The sequence below is a fragment of the Nestor notabilis genome, unplaced genomic scaffold (genome assembly GCF_000696875.1).
Source record: "Nestor notabilis isolate BGI_N333 unplaced genomic scaffold, ASM69687v1 scaffold3781, whole genome shotgun sequence".
Taxonomy (NCBI): Eukaryota; Metazoa; Chordata; class Aves; order Psittaciformes; family Psittacidae; genus Nestor; species Nestor notabilis.
Genome location: NW_009914077.1, coordinates 1 through 21,568, shown reverse-complemented (window position 1 = coordinate 21,568; position 21,568 = coordinate 1). Strand labels below are relative to the sequence as shown.

At 37.1% G+C, this 21,568-nt stretch overlaps 1 protein-coding gene across 1 annotated transcript; it reads right to left on the bottom strand.

The window, feature by feature from the left end:
- Positions 1-570: 570 nt before the first annotated feature.
- Positions 571-20,446, bottom strand: SUCLA2 (succinate-CoA ligase, ADP-forming, beta subunit). The gene is made up of 10 exons (XM_010023466.1): positions 20,266-20,446; positions 10,517-10,616; positions 10,160-10,322; positions 7,341-7,469; positions 6,754-6,892; positions 5,238-5,399; positions 5,014-5,156; positions 2,322-2,442; positions 1,931-2,019; positions 571-1,366 (listed from the first exon to the last, which is right to left on the bottom strand). Exons 1-10 carry the CDS (start codon positions 20,360-20,362, stop codon positions 1,292-1,294), a joined length of 1,218 nt encoding a protein of 405 aa, XP_010021768.1. The 5' UTR covers positions 20,363-20,446; the 3' UTR covers positions 571-1,291.
- Between the last annotated feature and the right edge of the window lie 1,122 nt (positions 20,447-21,568).

The following is a 21,568-nucleotide window of genomic DNA, read 5'->3' as shown; positions in this document are numbered from 1 at the left end:
AATCCTTAGTTCACGATTATATGATGTCCCATCCTGAAATCACACCCCAGACAAGTGTTCGTTATTTCCTGATAAAACTACACTATCATTAGCCAAGAAAATAGCATTTCAACAACAAAAAAAATCAACAAGCCTACAAAACACAAACAAAAAAATGAGTAAGAGTAATTAACAGCATTTGGAAATTAAGTGGAAAATGGATCATCATCCAAGTTCTATGTAATGACAAAATCAACAGCATTGTAAGGTGACAAAAATAAATGTTAATTTGATAGTAGAAGCACTATTTCCCCAAAAAGTGACATTTTCCTGCATATTTGTCTGTGCAGAGATCAGTTACGGCCACTTCAGTAAGATGTTATATGCATGGTATCTCTCCAAGCTTTTCAACACAGTGTGAGTTCATGTGTTTTTAATCATGCAGTGCAATTCAAGGAGGGAAAAAATTAACATATACGCTATTGTAAATTGACTCCTAAAAAGCTTTTACCTTGCTATCTTACATTATGGCTTAGTCCATGAGCATATGTAACTTATCAAAATGGTGACATATAAAGAAAAAGACAGTAGAAGTTTTGGGAGACATTTTATTAATGTACAATTTTATTAGCAATGTACAATAGACATTTTAATTCTCTATGTATTCTGTCTCCTTGAAGTTTGGTAAATGCTTGTTCATATATAAAACTACACAATGCTTTTTCTGCAAGGACCAGAAATTGTGAAAATCTAAGTGCTACAGTATATTTTGTAGTGAATAAACACGTTGCCCAGAAGAGTTACCAGCTACCTCAGTGAAGCACTTCTAAAAATGTTTCTGATCAAGTTCAAATGCACTCGTTCATAAATAATGATTGGTTTGCTCATGTCCATTATACTGCTAAGGACAACTGCCTCCAATATAAAATACCGTTTCAATACACTTCTCCACATGGACAACTAGATAATCTAGTCATACTTACTTTTAACCAAATTTACAAGTAAAGTAACTTCAGAATTTATCAGAATAATTATTTTTCAACCAGAAGCTTTACTTTGGACAACGCAGAAATATATTGCAAGTGACATTCTGCAGCAGAAGCTGGAGGCTTGAAACAACTAAGAAGGACTAGAAGATCAGCAATACACGCTTTTACAAGAACTCTGACCATTCTGAATGTTAACGTTAAAAACAGGTACGTCAGTTCATGCACCTGTCAAACAATCAAAACCTCCACAAGAAAATGAAAACTATCCCACAAAACACAGTATTTCAGAGAACATGTTAGACACCAGCATGACATTCCTCATTTCAAATTGGCAACTGAAATTTAACATCCACATGAGCTTGTTTTGCTAAGCTTACTATTTCGGAGAGTTTCACCACCTGAAAAACAGAAAATAAAGACTGATTTCAAAGCAATCCTAACTTGAGTGAGCTGGACCAATCTTTTTAAACAAAGTAATGCCAGAGAATCATCAGCAAAATCCAGGGGGGGATTATTAGTCCAATGCATCTTAATCACTTTTAAATGAAAGATCAGTCAAGTCTATTATAAAACATCTCACAGTTATATAATGTTCAGTTCTCATTTACAACCCAGTATCTTGATGAAATGGTACAAGTTTTAAACTTTATGTACCACTCTGTTTTCCTGGGAGGTGTTGGGGTACCCACTCACAAGAGATTCTATATATTTATAAGCTATTTCTCTTAATTATTTCCTGCTTAGAAATTTCCAGGGCATAATAGTTTCTGATGGCTTCTGACTGTAGTTCTCCTTACAAAACATGTACTTACTAATTTGTAACACATTTTCTTCAGGCTCTGATAAAAACCAACACTGTGATATATACTAAACTACATTTAGTTAACTGAATGGAGTTTCAACTTTTTAATATTCTGCAACAGATGCTATGTTCTGAAAATATTCATAACTACCTAGCTTACCATTTTTGCAGCTTCATCCAAGTCATCACACGCAAGGATTTTGAGGCCACTAGCTGTTATTAAAGCTTTGGCATCATCAACTCGTGTACCTTAAGAAAGGGATAAAATGCCACTTTTAGTGAACAGGAGACTACTACCACCAGAGCATTCTCATATTTTCTAGGAAGCCTGTTCCAAAAGCAAGTTAGTGAATAAATCTAGAAGACAACAACTTCAGCAGTTATAAAAGTAGGAAATGTCTTTTTATTAACTTGCCAATCCTCACCATCTAAATTCAAGGTTTGCCTTACTTATTCATAGTCTTCAGACAACTTGCTGCACAATATATAAGCTCAAGAACATTTGTCAATATGGACAGAAATATATTTAACATGTATTGAAGCACACTCACCTTGCAACCGTACCACAATCGGTATTTTTAGGTCCAAATCCTTTACTGCCATAACAATGCCTTGTGCTATCACATCACATCGCATAATGCCACCAAAAATATTTACCAGAATAGCCAGTACCTACAGAACCAATGACAATATTCACATTAAAAATGGCCAGAGGGACATCAGATAAAAGTACCACTCAGCCTTTCAGCATAAGCAAAATTCAAGCTTCTTAAGTGTAGCAAGGGACTCTGCAAGACAGGGAACATTTCTGTTCTAGAGAACATCAGCAACAAAAGTGCACTTCTGTCAAGTCACATACAGCAGAACTGTTACTTCAGGGAAAATGCCTATCCCAGGAAACTTCCATATTGTCCTTCCATCCAGCATGAGTTGCAGGCAAAAGCTATTTCTCTTAATAGTGTGTATTCTGTGTAGGTGCTTGAAAAGACACACACTCATCTCCTGTATAAAGCCAACACTGTACATTATTAATCATGTTTAGAATATTCTGAAGAGAGCTGTTTGATTTTCTGCAAGTAAATCAAACAGATGAAACTCCAGCAAAGTCATTTAACACCTTTATCTGTTGACTGTTTATCTTTCCATTCCTAACATTACTCCATGAGAGGTACTTCCCGCATTAGTACCTCCACATACTGAAGAAGCCATGAAGAACATAGAAAATTTATAAAACTCATGCATAAGACATTGTTTACACAGTTTACTTAAAAGCTAGCATTCTTAGAAGTAAGCTCTCTGAAATATGTTTTATTCAGAAGGACTGAGCCTGAGGTTAAGGAAAAGTATTTTCCTACTCAAGTAGTGGAAAAGAGTAGTAAAAAGATCATGATCAATGGTGAATGGAATGAAAAAGGGGCAAAAAACGGAAGACAACCCTGAAGGACAGAATAAACTCAAAAAGACATGTGCAACTGCTTAACAAATGGTAGCTTGGTTCTCATTACCCTGCAATTAGACTAGCTCATCATACATAGCGAGATAGTTCTTACTCCTGCTAGTAATGGGTAGAAGCAACTTAGACTGGCACCCCAGAAAGCTATTCCAAACAATCCCTGAACTGAACCCAGAGCAGCAGCCAGAGTGCAGTCCATGACACCAGTGGGCTGCACTACACTCTGACTTTCTGCAGCAGGAACAACAGCTACAGCCATCATTTTTTGATAAAACAATGAGCACCCGAAGGAAGGCAAAAAGGGAAAGATATATTAACAAGCTTGTTTGGACACCCTTTGTTCATGCATCAGCAGAGAACTGGTATTGTAACAACATGTCCCAAATCAACTCCCAGATTCTTCTTTGTTTCTTCTCTCTGTAATTGAGGTGCTCTGTGCCTATGTCCCTCAGTTTCCCATTGGTTTGCTGAAAGGTGAAGAAAGAACAAGCCTTATGATGAGCAGCTGAGGGAACTAGGGTTGTTTAGCCTCATGAAAAGGAGGCTGAGGGGAGACCTTATCGCTATCTACCTGAAAGGAGGTTGTAGCAAGGTGGGTGTTGGTCTCTTCTCCCAAGGAAGAAGTGATAGAAGAGGAAACTGCCCCAAGTTGTACCAGGAGAGGTTTAGACTAGATATTCTGAAAAATGTCTTCCCCAAAAGGGTTGTTAAGCATTGGAACAGGCTACGCAGGGAAGTGGTGGAGTCACCATCCCTGGGAGTATTTAAAAAGACCAAACCATCTGGTGCTTATGGACATGATTTAGTGGTGGACTTGGCAGTGCTGAGTTAATGGTTGAACTCAATCATCTTAAGGGTCTTTTCCAACCTAAATAATTCTATCACACTCATGGAGAGTGTGTCAGACCCTACATTTGTTAACAAAAATCTTTCCAATGGCAAAGAGACTAAGCTTCTCCATAACATCACTCATTAGTTGTTTCTGCCCCTTTCCAAAGATGAGCAAGTGGGGATGAAATTCTGGTGCAAAAGTAGCATACCATTACCAGATCCTGTAAGTCACTCCTACCTTTTTCAGTTACCTCTTTTTTCATATTTTTCTTTCTTTTTGAAAAGTCTCAAACTACCGTTGAGTTCCTACCAGGATAAGCACTTCTATGTGCATCACAGAAGTGCATTGCAATCCAGTCTGTGCATTGTCTTTCTGGATGGTAAAGCTCTTCTTTAAGTTTCAACTACTTCATTATTTTAATAATATGCAAACACTTCCCATAAACTTTCAATAGGATAAAACATTAATGCCCTTCCAAGGTCATTACAAAATTATTTTATCTAACATTACATATAATTAGTACCTTAGAAACTTGTTTGTGCACAGCACAATGAATATTCATCTCTACAACTCTATGCACAAAACAGAACCAGCTGCAAAACAGGCCCAAAAGACAAAAAGAGAAAGAAAGGAGAAACCCAAGTGAACACTGCTCTCCAGGCAGGAGGAATTTCTGACTCAAAGATTTCTAGAAAGATTCAAATACAGCTCTAACTTCAATCAGATGACAAAACACTGCCTGCTCAGTACACAGCCAAAGAACCCGTTTTTTTAAAAAAAGGGGAAAAAATTCAAAATATTTTCAGGCCTTCTTCATTTGCACCAAAATTAAGCTAACATCTCAATTTTCTTTCCTTTTTAATTTTATGCTCATAAAAATACATGTTCTGGAGAACATGCACTAAGCATTGTCTTTCAAATCACAGCCTGGACCTTGATATGCCAACTCTTCCCTCACCTTTTTATCAGAGGTAATAAGCTTAAAGGCTTCTGTCACTTGCTGCACTGTAGCACCACCACCAACATCAAGGAAGTTTGCTGGAGTTCCGCCGTGAAGTTTAATTATATCCATTGTGGCCATAGCTAAACCAGCACCATTGACTATATGAGAATAAAGATAACATTTAGGAATTCAGTTTATAAATCCATTAGGTCATTTAAAATTCATTAAATAGAACATACCTAAGCAGCCTATGTTTCCATCCAATCCTATATAGTTGAGATCTGCTTTTGCAGCATCCCTGTCTCTTTGATCTTCCTGTGTCCAATCCTGCATATCAAAGATCTTCTTCTGACGATAGGCTGAGTTACTGTCAAAGTTTATCTTTGCATCCATGCACATCACTGAAGTAAAAAAAACAAAACAAAACCATCATTTAATATTAAAATAACAGCTCAACTGCTACATAAATATGTTAAAGTATGTCAAGTCAAACTTGGCGGCTGGTTCATGCAGTCCAAACTTACATTTTTGATGGAAAGACAGACTTAGCACTGCATGTAAATACAAGATTCTCTTGAGTTTACCCACAAAAACAATTGAATCCCTTTAACTGCAGGGAAGATAAATGTAGTTCTTGAGACACCTTAAAAGCAAAGAAGCTTACAACAAGCTGTTTGATAAATCTGGGCAATTTATGCTTCAATAATTAGCATAAAATTAATCCCTACATTAGATCTCTGGTTTGGGTTTTTTTAATCCCTCTTAGGTTTCTGCTTTTAGATTAAAGAGGTGTGTGTGCACACATGTAAGCAAACACAATGAAAAGACATCCAAGTTCGAAGAAAAGTTGTCAGAAGAACATACACAAAAGTAAGTTTCACTTAGATATAGCAAGTGTCGTGGAAAACCTAGAGTATTCTTTACATCAGAACTAAGTTTCTGTCTGTATAAACATAAAACTTCATCCCTACCCCTCACTACAAATGATATAAAAACGACAAGACATGAGAAACACATGGGAGAGACTGCTCCATACTGTTCATTTAAGCAGTATTATTTAAAAACCAGCCTAACACAGTAACAGTAGAGTGATTTTAAACCTTGATGGAGTTATTTTCATATTCATGTTTAAATTTAAAACTATTGTACTTGAGTTCAAGTACAAATATTCTCCACAGATGTGGGTTTTTTTTGGCGAGAGAGGAATTGACTGTGATTGAGTATCACCTATTCTGCAAGTAGATGTGCCAAGAACCTTATAAACATCATCACTTAAAAACCTATAGTCTTTCAATACATCAAATATCAAACTCTATCAGTCATTCTGATGTCTGAGTAGTAAAAGCAGATTTCTAGAAGGTGCTACTATTCTTGTTACCTTTTCAGTACCAACTTTGAATACACAGTATGGCTCAAGTTTCACTTCAAGAATTTTGAAAAGATCCAGCTTCCAGAAATGCTTTATCCTGGGTAGCCAAACACTCAGAAGTGGAAGACGTGTTATTTTTAAATAAATTAAAAAAAAAAAATTAAAAGAAAACTATTTAAACTTAAGATCCTCCTTAGTAATTAAAAGCAGACACCTACTATGCTTAGATCCTCAAATTTATATACTTTATTGAATTTGGTTTTGTCTATACCATGTTAATGCTAAGTCCTCTTGCTGTATACAGCTGAAGTTTTAGTAGTGCAAAGCAACTAAGATTTATAGAAATGTCAAGCTGGTACACGAAAAATATAAAGATGAAACATTACCAACTCCTGATGAATCTTCCACCATAGGATTTATTTCTATCATGGTAGCATCGTATTTCAGAAAGAGATTATATAATTTGATCATATTTTCAGCTGCTTCATCCACCAGATTAGGAGGAAATCCCATTTTCTGGGCCAGCTGAAAGTAAAAGATCCATTATCAGTTAACTGATATAGTTACAAATCAGGAATGTCTCAGTTTAGCCATTATTTCAGTGTCAAAGGATTTTGTAAATGCAGAACCTCTCTTGTCTTCCTGGAAACAAAGTAACTTTTGTGTTTGAAAAGATTGTTTTCAACATAAAACACTGTATTTATCCTAAAAAAGAACTAGTAAAAAATCATCATCGTACACCTTTACAAGCTGCATAAAAGCTAGATAAAGCACTGCCATACAGAGTTGGATGTGCATCATCTATCACCTGAAAATACTTAAATATCTAGTTCAAATCCATTTCAAAATGTCAAAAGGGTTTAAGACAACTCAGCAGGTTGAATGCATGAACACTTTACAAAATGTAGAGCAACCCCAACATCCTCACTAAATGTGAGGACACTAATGTGTACTTGTCCACATTAACAATTACCCTAACAGTTTGCTCCTTTTTTATGCCTTCCACTATATCAATGGGCTCCTTAATTATCGCATCAGGATTCTCCGCAGCAACATCTTCAATATTAACACCACCCTGAGAACTGCCTATCAGCACAGGACCCTGAAAAAAAAAAGGAAAGGGAAAAAAAGCATAAGTAATTTTATTAGACACAATTGAAATTTGTTCTTCCCATAAGATACCTCACAGCACTAAAACCTTCTTGTCAGTTGGAAAATTTTTTTATGTGGGCATTTACTTCTCTGAGAATGTTGCTATCTATTCAATACATCTATATAATAATGTAATTTAAATAACATCTATATAATAATAATTTTAATAACACTTTCCAAATTTTAAGGTATATGTTTAGTCCTCCTTTATATACACTGTAGTAACAGAGCAATTGACACTGACATACTAGCTTTAAATTTTGATAGACAATTCAACTTAGTAATCATATGCATTTTATCTTCTAGGTTGTCACCACAAAAAAAACATCTCCCCCTTCTCCACTCACCCCTACACAAACACACATCAAATGCCAGATACTCATGTATTCATTCCGCCATACTCCAACTCCAAGGACAAATCTAGGTCTGCAGATCTAGTGACAAATTACTGCAAATTATTCCTGTTCTGTAGAACAACACTGAAAGTAAGTCATGGAGTTCTGACAAAACAGAACTCAATTATTCAATAATAAAAGAAATTAAGAAACATTGCAGCAGATTTTTATTTTTTTTAAGCTATCTCAATCTCAGTGAAAACCTCAAAGACTCACTACCATGGAACCTAAAAATCTCTCCCCATGGGAACAGTCCTCCAGTTTATGGTAAAGACACACTTGCATCATCTCAACCTGCTGTTCCTTATCACCACCTGTGCATGGATTATGACAGATGGTGTACTAAGGCAGCATTTCCTATCAGGACAGGTCTTTAACATTAAAGAGCCTTGTAACTGTTGACAATTAATTACAGAAAGCATGACACAGGTTCAGAGAACATGCTCACTTAGCACACCACTCCACTCTCATCACCATCTTTCCAAATGGAACCATATAGATGGTAAATTATTCTACATCTAACAGCAAGGTTCAAAGCAATGAACATTTCTGGATATTCATAACCTGAACCATTAGGAAGCTACAAAACATTATAAAAATAACTCATCATTCCACAGAATTGACCAAAGTGAATAATTTTGCTTAAAACATAAGAAATCTTGCCCGTATTGGCAAATAACACCCAGGACATCAAGTTCCACTTTCAACAGACTATTTTACAGACTGTTTTCCCCTTAAAGGAAGAGGAGAACACAGTGTGTTATTCAACGTTCACACTTTCTTCTTTTGAAAGGCATTTCCTCATCATAAGCATCCTAGACAAGATATAGCAATTACAAGCACATCTAAAAACGTGACTTCAAAAGGCAGCAGTAAAACCAAAGCACATGCCTATCAAAAGACAATAACCCATACAGTTATGCTTAATATACACTAATAAGATTCTTTTTTTTTATACGAGATCAAGAACAAGTCAGGAAAATATGTTTCCCTTTATCTAATTTGCTTAAATCAGTTACAATAAACTGTTTCCATTAAGGATGCTTGCTTATTGCTTACACAATTTTAAGATCGTAAAATCCAGGCATTTACAGTATTTTAATGCCACCTTGTGGTAAATCTGGGGTGTGTACTGTAACATTTGGATCTTCCATGCTCTATGACGGAGTACAACAAAATGTAAGTGCCTAAGTCACATAACTGTACTAAAACCCAACACAACTGATATTATACTGTCAGACAGAACACTACAGAGGAGGAAGAAGGAACAAATACAAAATTTAACTCATAATTTTGCATCAAAAAAAAGAGTAAGACTACTTTCCTCACACAGAAAATTATTTCATACTGATGCCAGAGATACTCCTCTAATCACCAAGAACAGTGCCTATGCAAGCTCTTAAGCATTGGAATGACCAAACTCAGTTTTCATTAAGCTTCAGAAAGTAAAGTTCCAAGATCTGCTTTACTCTGGCTTTGCTGAAGTTATTTATCAATCTGTTCTTTGTGCTCCATAACAGAACACTAGTCTGTCAGAAAATACACTCACACATTTCAGTAACTGGGTTTGAATTGCAGCCTAAAAAGCTATATACCCACACATACAGAACATACAAACGGAGTAGCCTATGGCTTTTGTCTTCCTGTAAGTTCTGAAAACAGACCTCTAGGCCCAAATCTTCTTACCAGTTCCCGAAGAGTACTGGCATAAGAAAGCTACCAGCACTCTCAAAATTGAGGGACATATTTGTGCACCTCTGGGAACCTCCACACACTGGAGAAAAAGAACGACTGATTTATCCAGGACCGTTGGCTCTTTCAAAACGCTTTTACTTATCTCGTTCCTGACACTCCTAAATAGTGTGTACATGTACATGCACACACATAGCTGTCTTTTTTAACTAAACTCTGGGATGAGCATCTGATAGATAAGTGCAAACTCAAACCAAAATGATAATAACCCCTTCATTCCACCCGTCTCCCCTTCAGCTATACGACTCTGAACCTCAGCTGGGGCTACCGATATTCATTTATTATTCCTTAACTTTATATAGTAGTATTACATCTTTAAAGCATTTAAACACTAAGGCAATCATGTTGTTAGAGAAACAAAATCTAGCTTATGCATATTTCTGATTTTCAAATGCAAGTGACCAGTACAGTAAACCGTTTTGGTATCTGTTTGTGGTTTTTAATTCAGCTATAACAAGTTAATTAGTTTACTTCTATTTCTAATATTACTCACTTGAAAAGACCTTTCCATTGTTATTGCAAAATAGTATTCTCTCCTGGGATATCTGCGCTCACAGATAAATACTTGATTGCATATCCTGCCCTTTTCTCCTGTCTGCTTGGTAAACAACTTCTTTCCAATCATTTTGGAGGAGATATCTTTTGCTTCTTCTGGACTAGAATAAAAGAAGCTCAGAATGTGACAAACTGCTGGGAAAAAACAGAAGTAGCATTTAAAAAAAAAAATCTTACCTAATTTTTGTTATTTTGAGGTTAACAAACACTGATTTTAAACTAAGCAATAGGTTCAGTTCATAAAATGAAACTTTCAAGTTTTCCCACTTGGTTGGATAATTTAGAAACAACTTACGAAAAAACTATTTTCACTCCTCCTTTGAGGCCACCTTCAAATGTTCCTTTTCCTCTACCACCAGCTAAAACCTGCGCTTTTACCACAAGATCCTTTGAACCTAGAATGAAAGAAAACCCAAAATTTGTCATCTGTGACCACTAAAACAAATTGCCCCAGGTAGAATAATAAAGGCTGCTTTAATTTTATCCCCTCTTTTCCACACCCACCTCCCTCTCCCCCCACCCCCCAATTCAAAAATGATATGTGAATCACAGACAGTATTGTAACTCATATAGGTTATTCTCAAAGTCTCAAACCACCCACAGATTTCAACTTCAGGCTGTTCTGTGAACAAACCTTGGTGAGTTAGTGTCCTGGTTTGTCCAAGCATGTTGATACTTTGATGTATCTTTAAACCATGTTTAAATCACAAATTATTAAGCACCCTGTAACAAATGGTCAGTATCTCAGAGACTGTTAACAAGATGACACTGAGTATCTGATATACCAAAATCCAAGATTTTCCTCAATCAAGTACAAATACCCTGTAACTGTAACCACTGTCTTCTCAGCAATTATATGTAACTGTGGCACTTACCCAAGTCAACTTGCAGACCCATTATAGCTTCCATTCTGCAGAGCACCGACGCATAAGCTTGAGTGCTTTGCAGAAGTCAGAGGCCTAAGCAAATCTGCTGTCTATCCCAGAGTAGGCAGAGTAGCCCTTCGGTTAGCTTCAACCGTTTAAAAACCCTTTACGAAATATCATTCTAAGTAGGGGAAACTATGCATTTGGTTTAAAAAGCAAAGTATGAGAGGATCATCAGAAAAGACCAGGCTGTTCTGGAGTGTCACTGAAACATAAAAAGCAACGAAAAAAATTCAGTTCATCAAGTCATTTAAGGTGATAAAGGAAGAAAAACAAAGACCTGAGTAGCTCCTCAAGTTCAATTACACTGAATACACTGCAGAGAATAACTAGACTGCAAGATGTTAAGAGCTGCTCCATTCACTTCTGTGCAGCACATCCCATCTTTTCTCATGCCACCATCAGCTGAGCCACTCTGGTCTTTCCAAGCTAAGGAAGAACTTGCTGTTCTCTTGGATGTGAAAAGGCAACCATGGGAAAGCCTAAGAAAATCTCAGTACTCCGGAAAAACTAGCAGCTATGGATACTGAAGATTATGGCAGACACAATGTTGTATTGTTTCCTATTTTGACCTGCATCCTTCCTGGCCTGATAAATTAAACTTGCATAGTATCACAAGCTAGGGTGGCTATAAGCAAAGAGAATGATCAAGTTATTACTCCCAACCAGCTACTTGTAAATTTTCCTTCTTGGCTATCTACCTAACAACAGATCTATGAATTCACAACTAATATGAAGTCTGTTGACACAAAAAGCATGAAGGTTATAAACACAAAAATATATGTTGATTTACTATAGTCTATTATCTAATATTTAATTCAGTTATTGAAGACAACTCTTTCTGATAGCTACTAGGTTTTGTCAATCAAGTAAGTTAACATGGTTATATAGAAGCCACACAAAACAAGACTTAACTTTTATGCAATTAGTTTGAGTACAAAGCTTGCTTTAGAAAACACTAAGCCTCACATGTGAATAAGATCACATACAGTAGCTTCCTGGGTAAATGAACCCACATTCTCCAACATGCGAGCTTAAAAACAAAGTTCCATCCATTTGGAAACAATTTATCTTGTGTGTACATACAAACACAAAATTGGAAGAAGCATGACTTCCCAGTGTCGCATAAAAGAGAGAGGAAAATACTTTATTATCCGAGTTAGAGAAAAAAAATAATAAAATAAAACCCCTTTCTCACTGGCAATCCACCTAGGCTCTTTCACAAGGCTCTGAAGTGACTCAAATATTTAAGACTTAAAATATTCACAGCATTATTTCACTATTTTGAGATTTCTAGGGAAATTTGATATCTGCAATGATTCAGAACAGATATATTTAGTAATCAGGCCTAAGAGATTTAACTTACAGTACACTAGGAAGCTCAGAAGACAGAGTCCTATTTCTCCACCCAACTTTTCATCTCCTACACTAAATCCAGAAAGTAAAAGCTGTTCCTACAGAAAATTTTTCAGGAAGGCTGTGAAGTTCACCCACAGGCTCTTTCTTTGTAGTCATTACTCCTCCTAGCAATAAAAAACAATATCTAATCAAGTTAGAACCAGATGCCAACTAAAGCTCCGGTAAGATCTCAGCTGGAACATTACATTTAGCTCTGGGCACAATTATAAAAGTAATTCACCATGGGAAAGACTGGTTGCCAGGATTATTTTAGTCCCATACAGGAAGGGACTAAAAGAGCTTGGCACTTCTTTAAATCTATCAAAGGAGAACAAGGCAAGAAAATGACCCTGGTCTTCAGCGATACCTGGTGAGGGACAGAGCAAGAACACACAACTACGTGTACAGCATCCACTTTGTTTCCTGTTCTACACCAGCCAAAAGCAAAAGCCACCTACCAAGGAAAGTCACAGAAGATACTGAAGCCTGCCAGAGGACATGAAGGAAGAATGCAAGAGTCACAAGGAATTGGGCGGAGTTGTTCCCTCTGATATTCCTAAGACAACAATTATTATGAATGCTAGGAGGAAACAAGGAGTATGGACTGCAGAAAATTGCCAGGCTAACAGATCTCCCTTAACAAGATGCCCTTTTGCCACCATGAGAGGCAAAGCATTGGGCTAGAGGCACCACTGCCCTCACCCCATACAGTATTTCTTAAGAATTTAATTATTATGCATGATTACACTTTGGCAAAATATAAAGACTGAAAAGAACATGTGCGAGAAACAACCTCAAACTTTTTGCAATCAGTTTTGGTCATAACAAAGTCATCATCGCAACAAAATGCAGCAACTGTGGCATGAAACGAGCATGACAGTAATGACTTGTAATTTGTTTCCTACAGCACTGTAAGCAAACTAGCTGCTTGATTGCATAAACACATAACACTTCAAGTATTATTTGGCCAGCTATGCTTACAAGTAATTAAGCTGCATAGATGTACCTGAAACTAAATTTAAGATAAGATGTCCCAAGAAAACCTTAACTTAACCCATGCAGAAAGGTTATTGTTCATTAATTTTTTTTTTTTTCTTACCCCTACAGCTCTCTGAAACTAGAGGTCAGAAATATCTGGTCACACACCTCATGTGCAGCCACAGCACTATCTCAGAGAACTGCTGATACACAGTAATCCAAGAAAAAACCTGGAAACCAGCAGCTAACACTTTTCTACTCAATATCAACAGTTGTGCCCTTCTGTTTTGCTTACACTGCTCTGAAATATTGCTGGGCACTTGTTTCAATATGAAATAGCAGTTTCTGCCCTAGAGCAGGTACTCACATACAAAGTTAGGACAGTTTACACCAGCCAACACTACACCACAGCAGCAGTCCTATCCTGCCTCCTGTCCTCAGCTTTTTGCTCCAGCCTCCTTTCTTGTGCCAGCATAAGCGTTAGCACCATCACACCCTGGAGCACATCAGAAGAGCACCACTGCTGAAGGCAAAAGCTAACACAGTGGACAGTAGTTTTGTGAGCCTGTGCACCGTGTGACAAGCACAGTGAGAGGGACACTGAAGTGAGCAGGACCGAAAGTGGGACATGTAATCTGGCCACAGTAACAAACTGTAAAGCCTGAACACAGGGCACTAGAACTACACAATGAACCTTTAGTACAGCTGTCTCAGGCAAACAAGCTACAGACCAATACACAAAACTCAGAACAAGCATTTGTTAAGGGCTGCATTTCCATATTACTGGCAGTTAGCACTAAAAGCATGTGGAAGTAAAAACAGTCTGAAAAGAATTAAGAAATGTTTAGAAAATTAAGAACAGATACCAATGAGAACTGGTGCCCGAAATCATCAGAACACTGAGTCAGAAAAAAAAAAAAAAAATCTATACAGTACTAACACTACAGGTTTCACCATCATTTATTAAATAAACAGCAAAATAGTAACACAACCAGGAAACAGCCAGACCTTCATTTCTAGCAGTACTGGTATTACTTTATTGGAAAAAATAATTTCTGATTCCATAACCTAAGCTTTCAGAGTAGGAGAAAGGTCTCTTCCTCCTTGCATGCATTAACTATGTAAACTACAATCTCATGATAACATTAAGAAGCAAGAAGGTTTGTTGTTCCATTGTATCTCTGGAGTTTTCTATGCAAGTAGAAAAAGTCTCATGATTAGGGCAGACAAACTTTATTAAAATGTTCTGCTTTGCAAGTTTCCATTCTGACTTCTGTCAAATATTGACTGTAGAGGCAGTATTGCTTTCCACATATTATAAACACCTTCATAATAATTGTACAAGCCTAATATGTTCTGATAAAACAAACAACAGTAAAAGGCAGTGATGGCTAATAACATAGTGCCAGTCAAGTTCTCAACTACTATTCTACTGCAAATTTACCTTGGGAGAGAAACAGAGACCGATAACTTTTGCCTCAGTTACTCTATTTAAAAGCTTCTAGTTCCAGGAAGACTCTCCGTTTAAAACACAAACCAATTTTTTTCTTGTTGCACAGATATCATAAGATCTCTAAGTTTAAACAATATAGTTGTATTTACTGGAATTAGAGAGGGAAAGATGAGCAGGTAACTAACAATGTACTATCAACAGAAGTCTCACATAAAGAGTATGCAAAACTTAACTCTGTCAACACAGGCAGAGAATTTCTTCAGAGTATACAGTCTGTGTTTTGTTAGGTACAGCTATTTAGAATTTAACTGACAATTACAGCAGATTTTTTTTTTTTTAAATTTAAGACCTGTAGTATTTCTGCACATTTACCACCTTAGATCATTATCCATATCCTGCAGCATCTGAATAAATGCTCTGGAGCTTCAAACTACAAACTAACAGACATCAGTTAATACAGTCAAACACATAATTGACTAACAGGGAAAACAGGTAACAGCAAAGCAACCAAAAAGTATTAGGAACAGAAAAACCTAGATGTGAGCTTTCAGTGTGACACAGAACAAAGAGGGGGGGGAAGGGCGGGAAAGATGCACACAAATAAATAAATAAAACTACCAACTTAACCACAGACTACCAAGGAAAGCATGGCATACACAAGGAGGAAACCACTCCAGCTTTTGTGCTACAGTGCCTGGAATACCTGCTCTTTTGAAGAGCTAGTAAGGAAAAAAACTAGTACTTTACCTAAGAAAATCACTGCACACATCGTAGTAAACTTCAGTTTCTGACTAAATCAAGCCTGAGATGAACAAAGCTATAAATTACCGAAGTTCACCCACTCTTTTTTTTCTTTATCAGACACAGCTTGTATGTTTAAGCAATAAACAGAAAAACAAAGTAACAACATCGAAAAGAACTCAAAAGTCAGAAAAGAAACATCTACTGACAGAACTGTTTGCAGGAATCGAGCCAAGACAAATACTTGACTCACTCTGTAGAAAGCATACCAAAAAGAGATTCATTCTTTATAATCCACAGCGATAAGGAGATGGACTAGATCTCTGAAACTGCAATAGCAAAAGTAGCAAAAAAATCCTTTGCTTTCAGCTTCAAGAACTCTGATGTAGAAAGGTGAAATGTTATGCACCCGGTTTCTCAACACCTCCTATTCTGAACAGCTTTTTATTTTACTGTAATTTGACAGTCTGCCATGAGCATAAAGCCGTGAGATTCACTATTTTAAAATCCTACAAAACTACCAGAACACAAAACCTGCTTCAAGATACTAATCGCTTCAGAAGTCTTAGCTCTAAAATCATCATGTATAGAAGCATATGCTATAAAAAAATAGCAGACTGTTCTACAAGCATACAATATGTGACTCCCTTCCACCCAGCTGTTAACAGACGAAGCCATCAGGAAGCATCAAGTCTTCAGTTACAGCAATACATGCACTTTCATAGGTGCTGTCTTAACAAATAGCAATACATTTCAAAGAGTATGTTCTGCTGAGCTACCTGCTATCACACTGACAAAGCATCCATTCTTCAAGAAATAAGTCTTTAGGTTTATTAGTCGTGTTGTTGATATTAAATTTGTATCACATTCTAAACCAGCACCATTCACAGTGCTAGCTGGAATGCATGCATCAGCTGAGAATACACCATACACTTCGAGGCTACCATCAAGAAATACTGCTGCCTCTTACCAACACTCTGGAACAGAATTTACTCAGCCCACTTTTTCCACACATGTAACATATGAAGAACCACATATTGCAAAGCCCACAAATAACTAAAAATACTGTTGAGGTTGGTTTATTTTTTTCATCAATAAAGTCTTTCACGACTTCAGATGCAAGTCTTCTCAGCTCTGAGCAGAATGCATTCTTTCAGTGGCTCAAATGAGATCTGGAGGTCTTGAATGGAGACAGTGACTACTGGAGAAAAAGTAATCGAGCAGTGAGATTTACAGGAAGTCCAAACCTGCTCTCAGAGACTGAATTACTCAATAGTAGTTATTTTAAAAGGGTAATAGTTGCATGCACCAGTATATAATAAAAATTTACTTGAAATGAGTTGGAAGACTCTTTACACGGGAAAGTTCCTTGTGATAAGTAGTAAATTCCAGTGACGATTCTCAACAGACAAATATGGAAAGAAAAAGCTATATGCTGTAGTAATTAAAACTGACAACCTTACAATGACACAACATAAAGTATTCTTAAAAAATAGAAGCAAGGGAATAATCATTTGCAGAATCCAGTTAGAACAGAAATCTGAGTTGAAAGCAGCACTTTAAGAAATCTGATAGCTGCATCAGAAACAAATTTTTAAAAAAATAGCATATATTTTTTTCCCCTTAAGACTCAAACCACGTTTAAGTGAGCTGTCACTATAGCTCAGAAGTTGCTCACAGCATCTATTTTCATCTCAGTTTCCTTAACAAAAAATATTAGAAAAACAATGCAAGCTCAAATACTGTATTTTACTGCACATACATTTCAAAATTATTTCACATGTAGGTAAACAATTTGTTTTCTTTAGAATATTTTTGTCTTTAGCAGAAAAAATATTTAGTACAAGAAAACTGAGGGAGTGGACAGGAAGCAACCTTTCTGGCTTCCAGGCTATTTCATCTAACTTCAGATCTCAAGATAAGCATAACTGAATGAAATTCTAACAAATTTCATTATTTTTATTATTTAAAGAATATTTGGTGCACTCTTGCAACTAGGCTTTAAGACAAACCACAACATTCCTATGCCTCAGCTTGATTCTGCCACACTAGCCACCTCACAGTGATGGTAATCATCAGTATGGTTAAGCTTTGGCTTTATTCATGCAATGGGTTTACAGTGATAATCTCCATTAATGAGAAGGTTGTGTTTGTAACACATTGGGATAAAGTTATCCATTTCTAACTGAAGTGAGGTATTTGCAAAAGGAAAGAAATTCAGTGCCAAAACCCAAGTTTACAGAGAACAGGATCTGACTAAAGGTTATCAGGAGAATGTGGACCACCACTACGGAAACAGAGCAAACAGTGTTACCAACTATCTTTGTAAGGGTTTAAGACAAACATGTGAAAAAACAGTTTAACACCTAAAAAGAAGCAAAAGATAATCTATCTACTGGCAACAGCTCTTACATAACAAAAATAAACGAGCAGGTGGACCAAAAAGAAAGTGAGATTGTTTTCATTATGCTAGAGTTTTGGTTTGTTTTTAAAGCACATATTAAAGGTACTAGTGAAAAAAAAATAATGGATAAATGGTTACAATAACAAAGAAATCCAAACCACTGGAGCAAAGGATAATCTGTCACCATTCAGAATGAGTTCTGGACAATGTTTTAGCAATGCCTCAAAAACTCAAGCTCCTTCACTGTGTTCTCCTTTTGGGAAGTCATCCCTTCCTCAAGCACCAAAGAAAGCCAGAGCACCAAACTCAAGTATACAGCTGAAATCAGAAGCCTTGAATTCCTTTATTCCATCTTATGAAGGAATGCCAACTTATATACTTCACAACTTCATTATTCTGACACCCAATAAACTGCACAGGGTCACACACTGCAAATAAAAGGCATACCTATGACCTCACATGGTGAGACAGTTATAAACCAGCCATCAGACACACCTACTTTGTTACAGGAGTCCCCTCTGAACAAGGAACAAAACAAAGGGATCATGACCTTCGAGTTTCCCTGCTCTCTACTGGAGAGCCACAGGCAAAGGTTGCCTCATTCGCCACTAGTAGGAGTTCTGCGCAAGATATTAATGTAAGCAAAGTCTGATTTGTGAAGTTTAGATCATGCTACAACCTCGACCTGAACAAAAGGAGCGGGTCTGAATTTTGCAGCATTCCCAGAAGTATTTTAACACCTTTCTTTCATACTAATGAAGTTATAATTTTGTGTCATTTATTCTCTAGTGGGAACAAGACAAATAAGGCAGGCACACAATACCTGAATTTCTGGGCTATCATATCTGAAGAAAAAGCAGCTTTTCAGTTCCTTTCTACATTACAAAACTGCCTAACTTGCTCTAGAAAAAAGGTATTTTTTCCAGGCCTCATTTCTTGCCTTAAATGTACATATGAAACTGAAATTAATCTTACAAAACCTGTAACCCTAAGAATCACTACAAATGTATCCTTTTGGAGGTGAAAGAGATTTAGGAATTTGCATATGAGAATGGAATACAACAAGTAATATCCTTTATTAAAGCTGTGTGATAAGCCTACTACATTTTTCCAAGGGGGGGGAGAGGGGGAACTTTAAGCTAAAAAAAAATTAAAAAATAAAAAAAATCGGTATTAATGGCTCCAACAATAGAAGCCAACTTCTATATCACATCCCAATTAAAACAAAAACTTTTACTAAGACACATAGTAGGTAAAGTAGCAAATTAATAATAGGCAGTCAAGTCCAAAATTAAAGCTCAACTCTAAATACAGTATTTAAGCACCAGGCAAAGCAGACTGGATTATTTTTCATCAACAAGCTGGGAATTTAGCATATTAACTACAAGCCATCAAAGTTCTCCCTTCCTGCATGAGGTAGCTGCATTCTGTCAGAACAGCATGTTCACAAAGGAATAGGATTTTACTCTTCTTCTGCAGTCTAAAGGCAAGTATGTTTTCCATCTTCTGTTCTATACAAGATCTTGGACAACAGAAGCCTTACGTGCCACCACCACTAAAGCTCTTCACACAAGATTTTCTCTAACATTGAGAGCAAAAAGAAATCAGTATTTGCAGTAGAGTCTACTGCTCATCTCAACAAGTTTAGGTAGCTGTATTAGTCTATGTTAACACAATTTATACCTGCCCCATTCCTTCTAAGCGAGACTGACAAGTTACTGGAAAAGTATCTACAGCATTCATGATACAGGAATGATGATGCTCAAAATACATGTTCACAGCCTTTAACAGAAGCACAATCAAGTCCTTCCCCATTTCAGGGATGCAGTTTAGCTTCGTAAACAAGTTTGAATAAAGACATTCTCAGTTAAGTAAAACTAGGTCACTTAACCGATTTCACTGTGTGAAAGCACACTGCTTGTGCCCTGAGCAATCCTAAGCATTAGAAAACATCAGATTAAGATGATGTCAGCTCCAAAGTAAATACTCAAATCTATAAGAAAGCTGCTTCACAGGAAAGGCTCTCATTAAGAGAAGATATGTTCAGAACTCCAAGAAATGTCTTACCAGGAAAGACAGAAAAAGTAGTTACACCTTGTATCAATCCCATGCCTAAATTGTATACGTTCTCTTTAATATTATACCTATTTCTTTTGCTATTTTGTAAGCTTCATCTGGTGTCTTGGCAACTAGTCCATGTGGAACAGCAATGCCAGCCTCCTGCAACAGTCCCATGCTCATGTATTCATGTAGCGACAGACTCCTCTGTTGCTGTTGTTGCACCTGAAATCCATGATTATTGAGTATTCCTGGACTTCCACCAAGTACCTGAGGGAAAAAAATCGAAAACAGAAAAAAAAAAGAACAGAGGACATGACTCTTGTGAAAAACTGCCCTCTTAGGTTAAAAAAAATTCAGTAACTTAAACAAATACAGTTTAGTGTATCAATGCAAACACCTGAACACTTAATCCTACGCTTCTTGTACATTACCCTTCCACATTAATCATTCATGTCAGGTTTGGTATTGGGGTTTGTGAGGGACAGTGAAAAAGAGACAGTGAAGCTGCTAGCACTGACAAGGATTGGCAGGGTTAAAACACCCTTGAGCTACCATTTAAGTACTTAAAGGTGAAAAGAACCTTGAGGAATTTTGGAAGTAAGAGAACAGAAAAAAACCACACAGAACAAGTTAATTCAAAAGTTCTGGTATATTGCCTCTGTCTACCAAACTTGGGAAGCCCTGGGAAAGAGGGACAACAGAAGCTTAAAGGAAATTTGCATTTATCTTGGGGATTGTTTTTTGAGGAAGTTTTTTTTTAGTATGTACCACTGGCACAAGTACCACAAAAATCAGCCTGTATTAGGAAGTTTTTAACAGACTGGATTTTTAAGATTTCATTTCATTTTAAATAAAGTAAGCATGCAGACAACAAAAAAGCTTTACCATGGCGTTTCAAGATAGCAGATCGACAGAGCCTATTTAGCCTCCAAAGGATTCTTTCTACAAACAGGAGGCCCCTTCCTTGGCATGAAACCCAAGCGAGAGGTGCTGACCGCTGTAGCTGCTGTTTCTGGCACTGACTGACCAGCCGGCCCTGAGGCTGTGTGTAACACGAGAGGGGAACTCGAAGCGACCTTCCTCCATACGTGGAAGGAGAAGGGAGTTGCACGGAGCATTTGTTACACACCTCAGCCTCCGTCGCTCTTTGGTTTGCACTGCTTTCCTGGGGTTCTACAGCCAAGAACAAAACTATACCCCGAAAAGGCATTCACGGGAAACAAGGGCAGAGACTGGGGAGATGCGAGCTGGAAGAAGAGTCTACTGACACAGCCCTACCCCTCGTATGAGTGAGGTAACGGCGCAAATGGAAACATCGGGATTTCCAAGCCAAATCAGGGAAGCGTGGGGATTGAAAAGCAAGGAAAAGGGAACTACGCACTCAAG

What these genes read in the sequence shown, in the direction of transcription:
- SUCLA2 (XM_010023466.1), bottom strand. Translation starts at nt 20,362, where the DNA reads ATGAGCATGGGACTGTTGCAGGAGGCTGGCATTGCTGTTCCACATGGA. An exon ending in CAAAATAGCAAAAGAAATAG is followed by an intron (nt 10,617 to 20,265) that starts GTATAATATTAA and finishes CTTTCATTCTAG; the next exon opens with GTTCAAAGGATCTTGTGGTA. An exon ending in CAATGGAAAGGTCTTTTCAA is followed by an intron (nt 7,470 to 10,159) that starts GTGAGTAATATT and finishes TTTTTTTTTCAG; the next exon opens with GGTCCTGTGCTGATAGGCAG.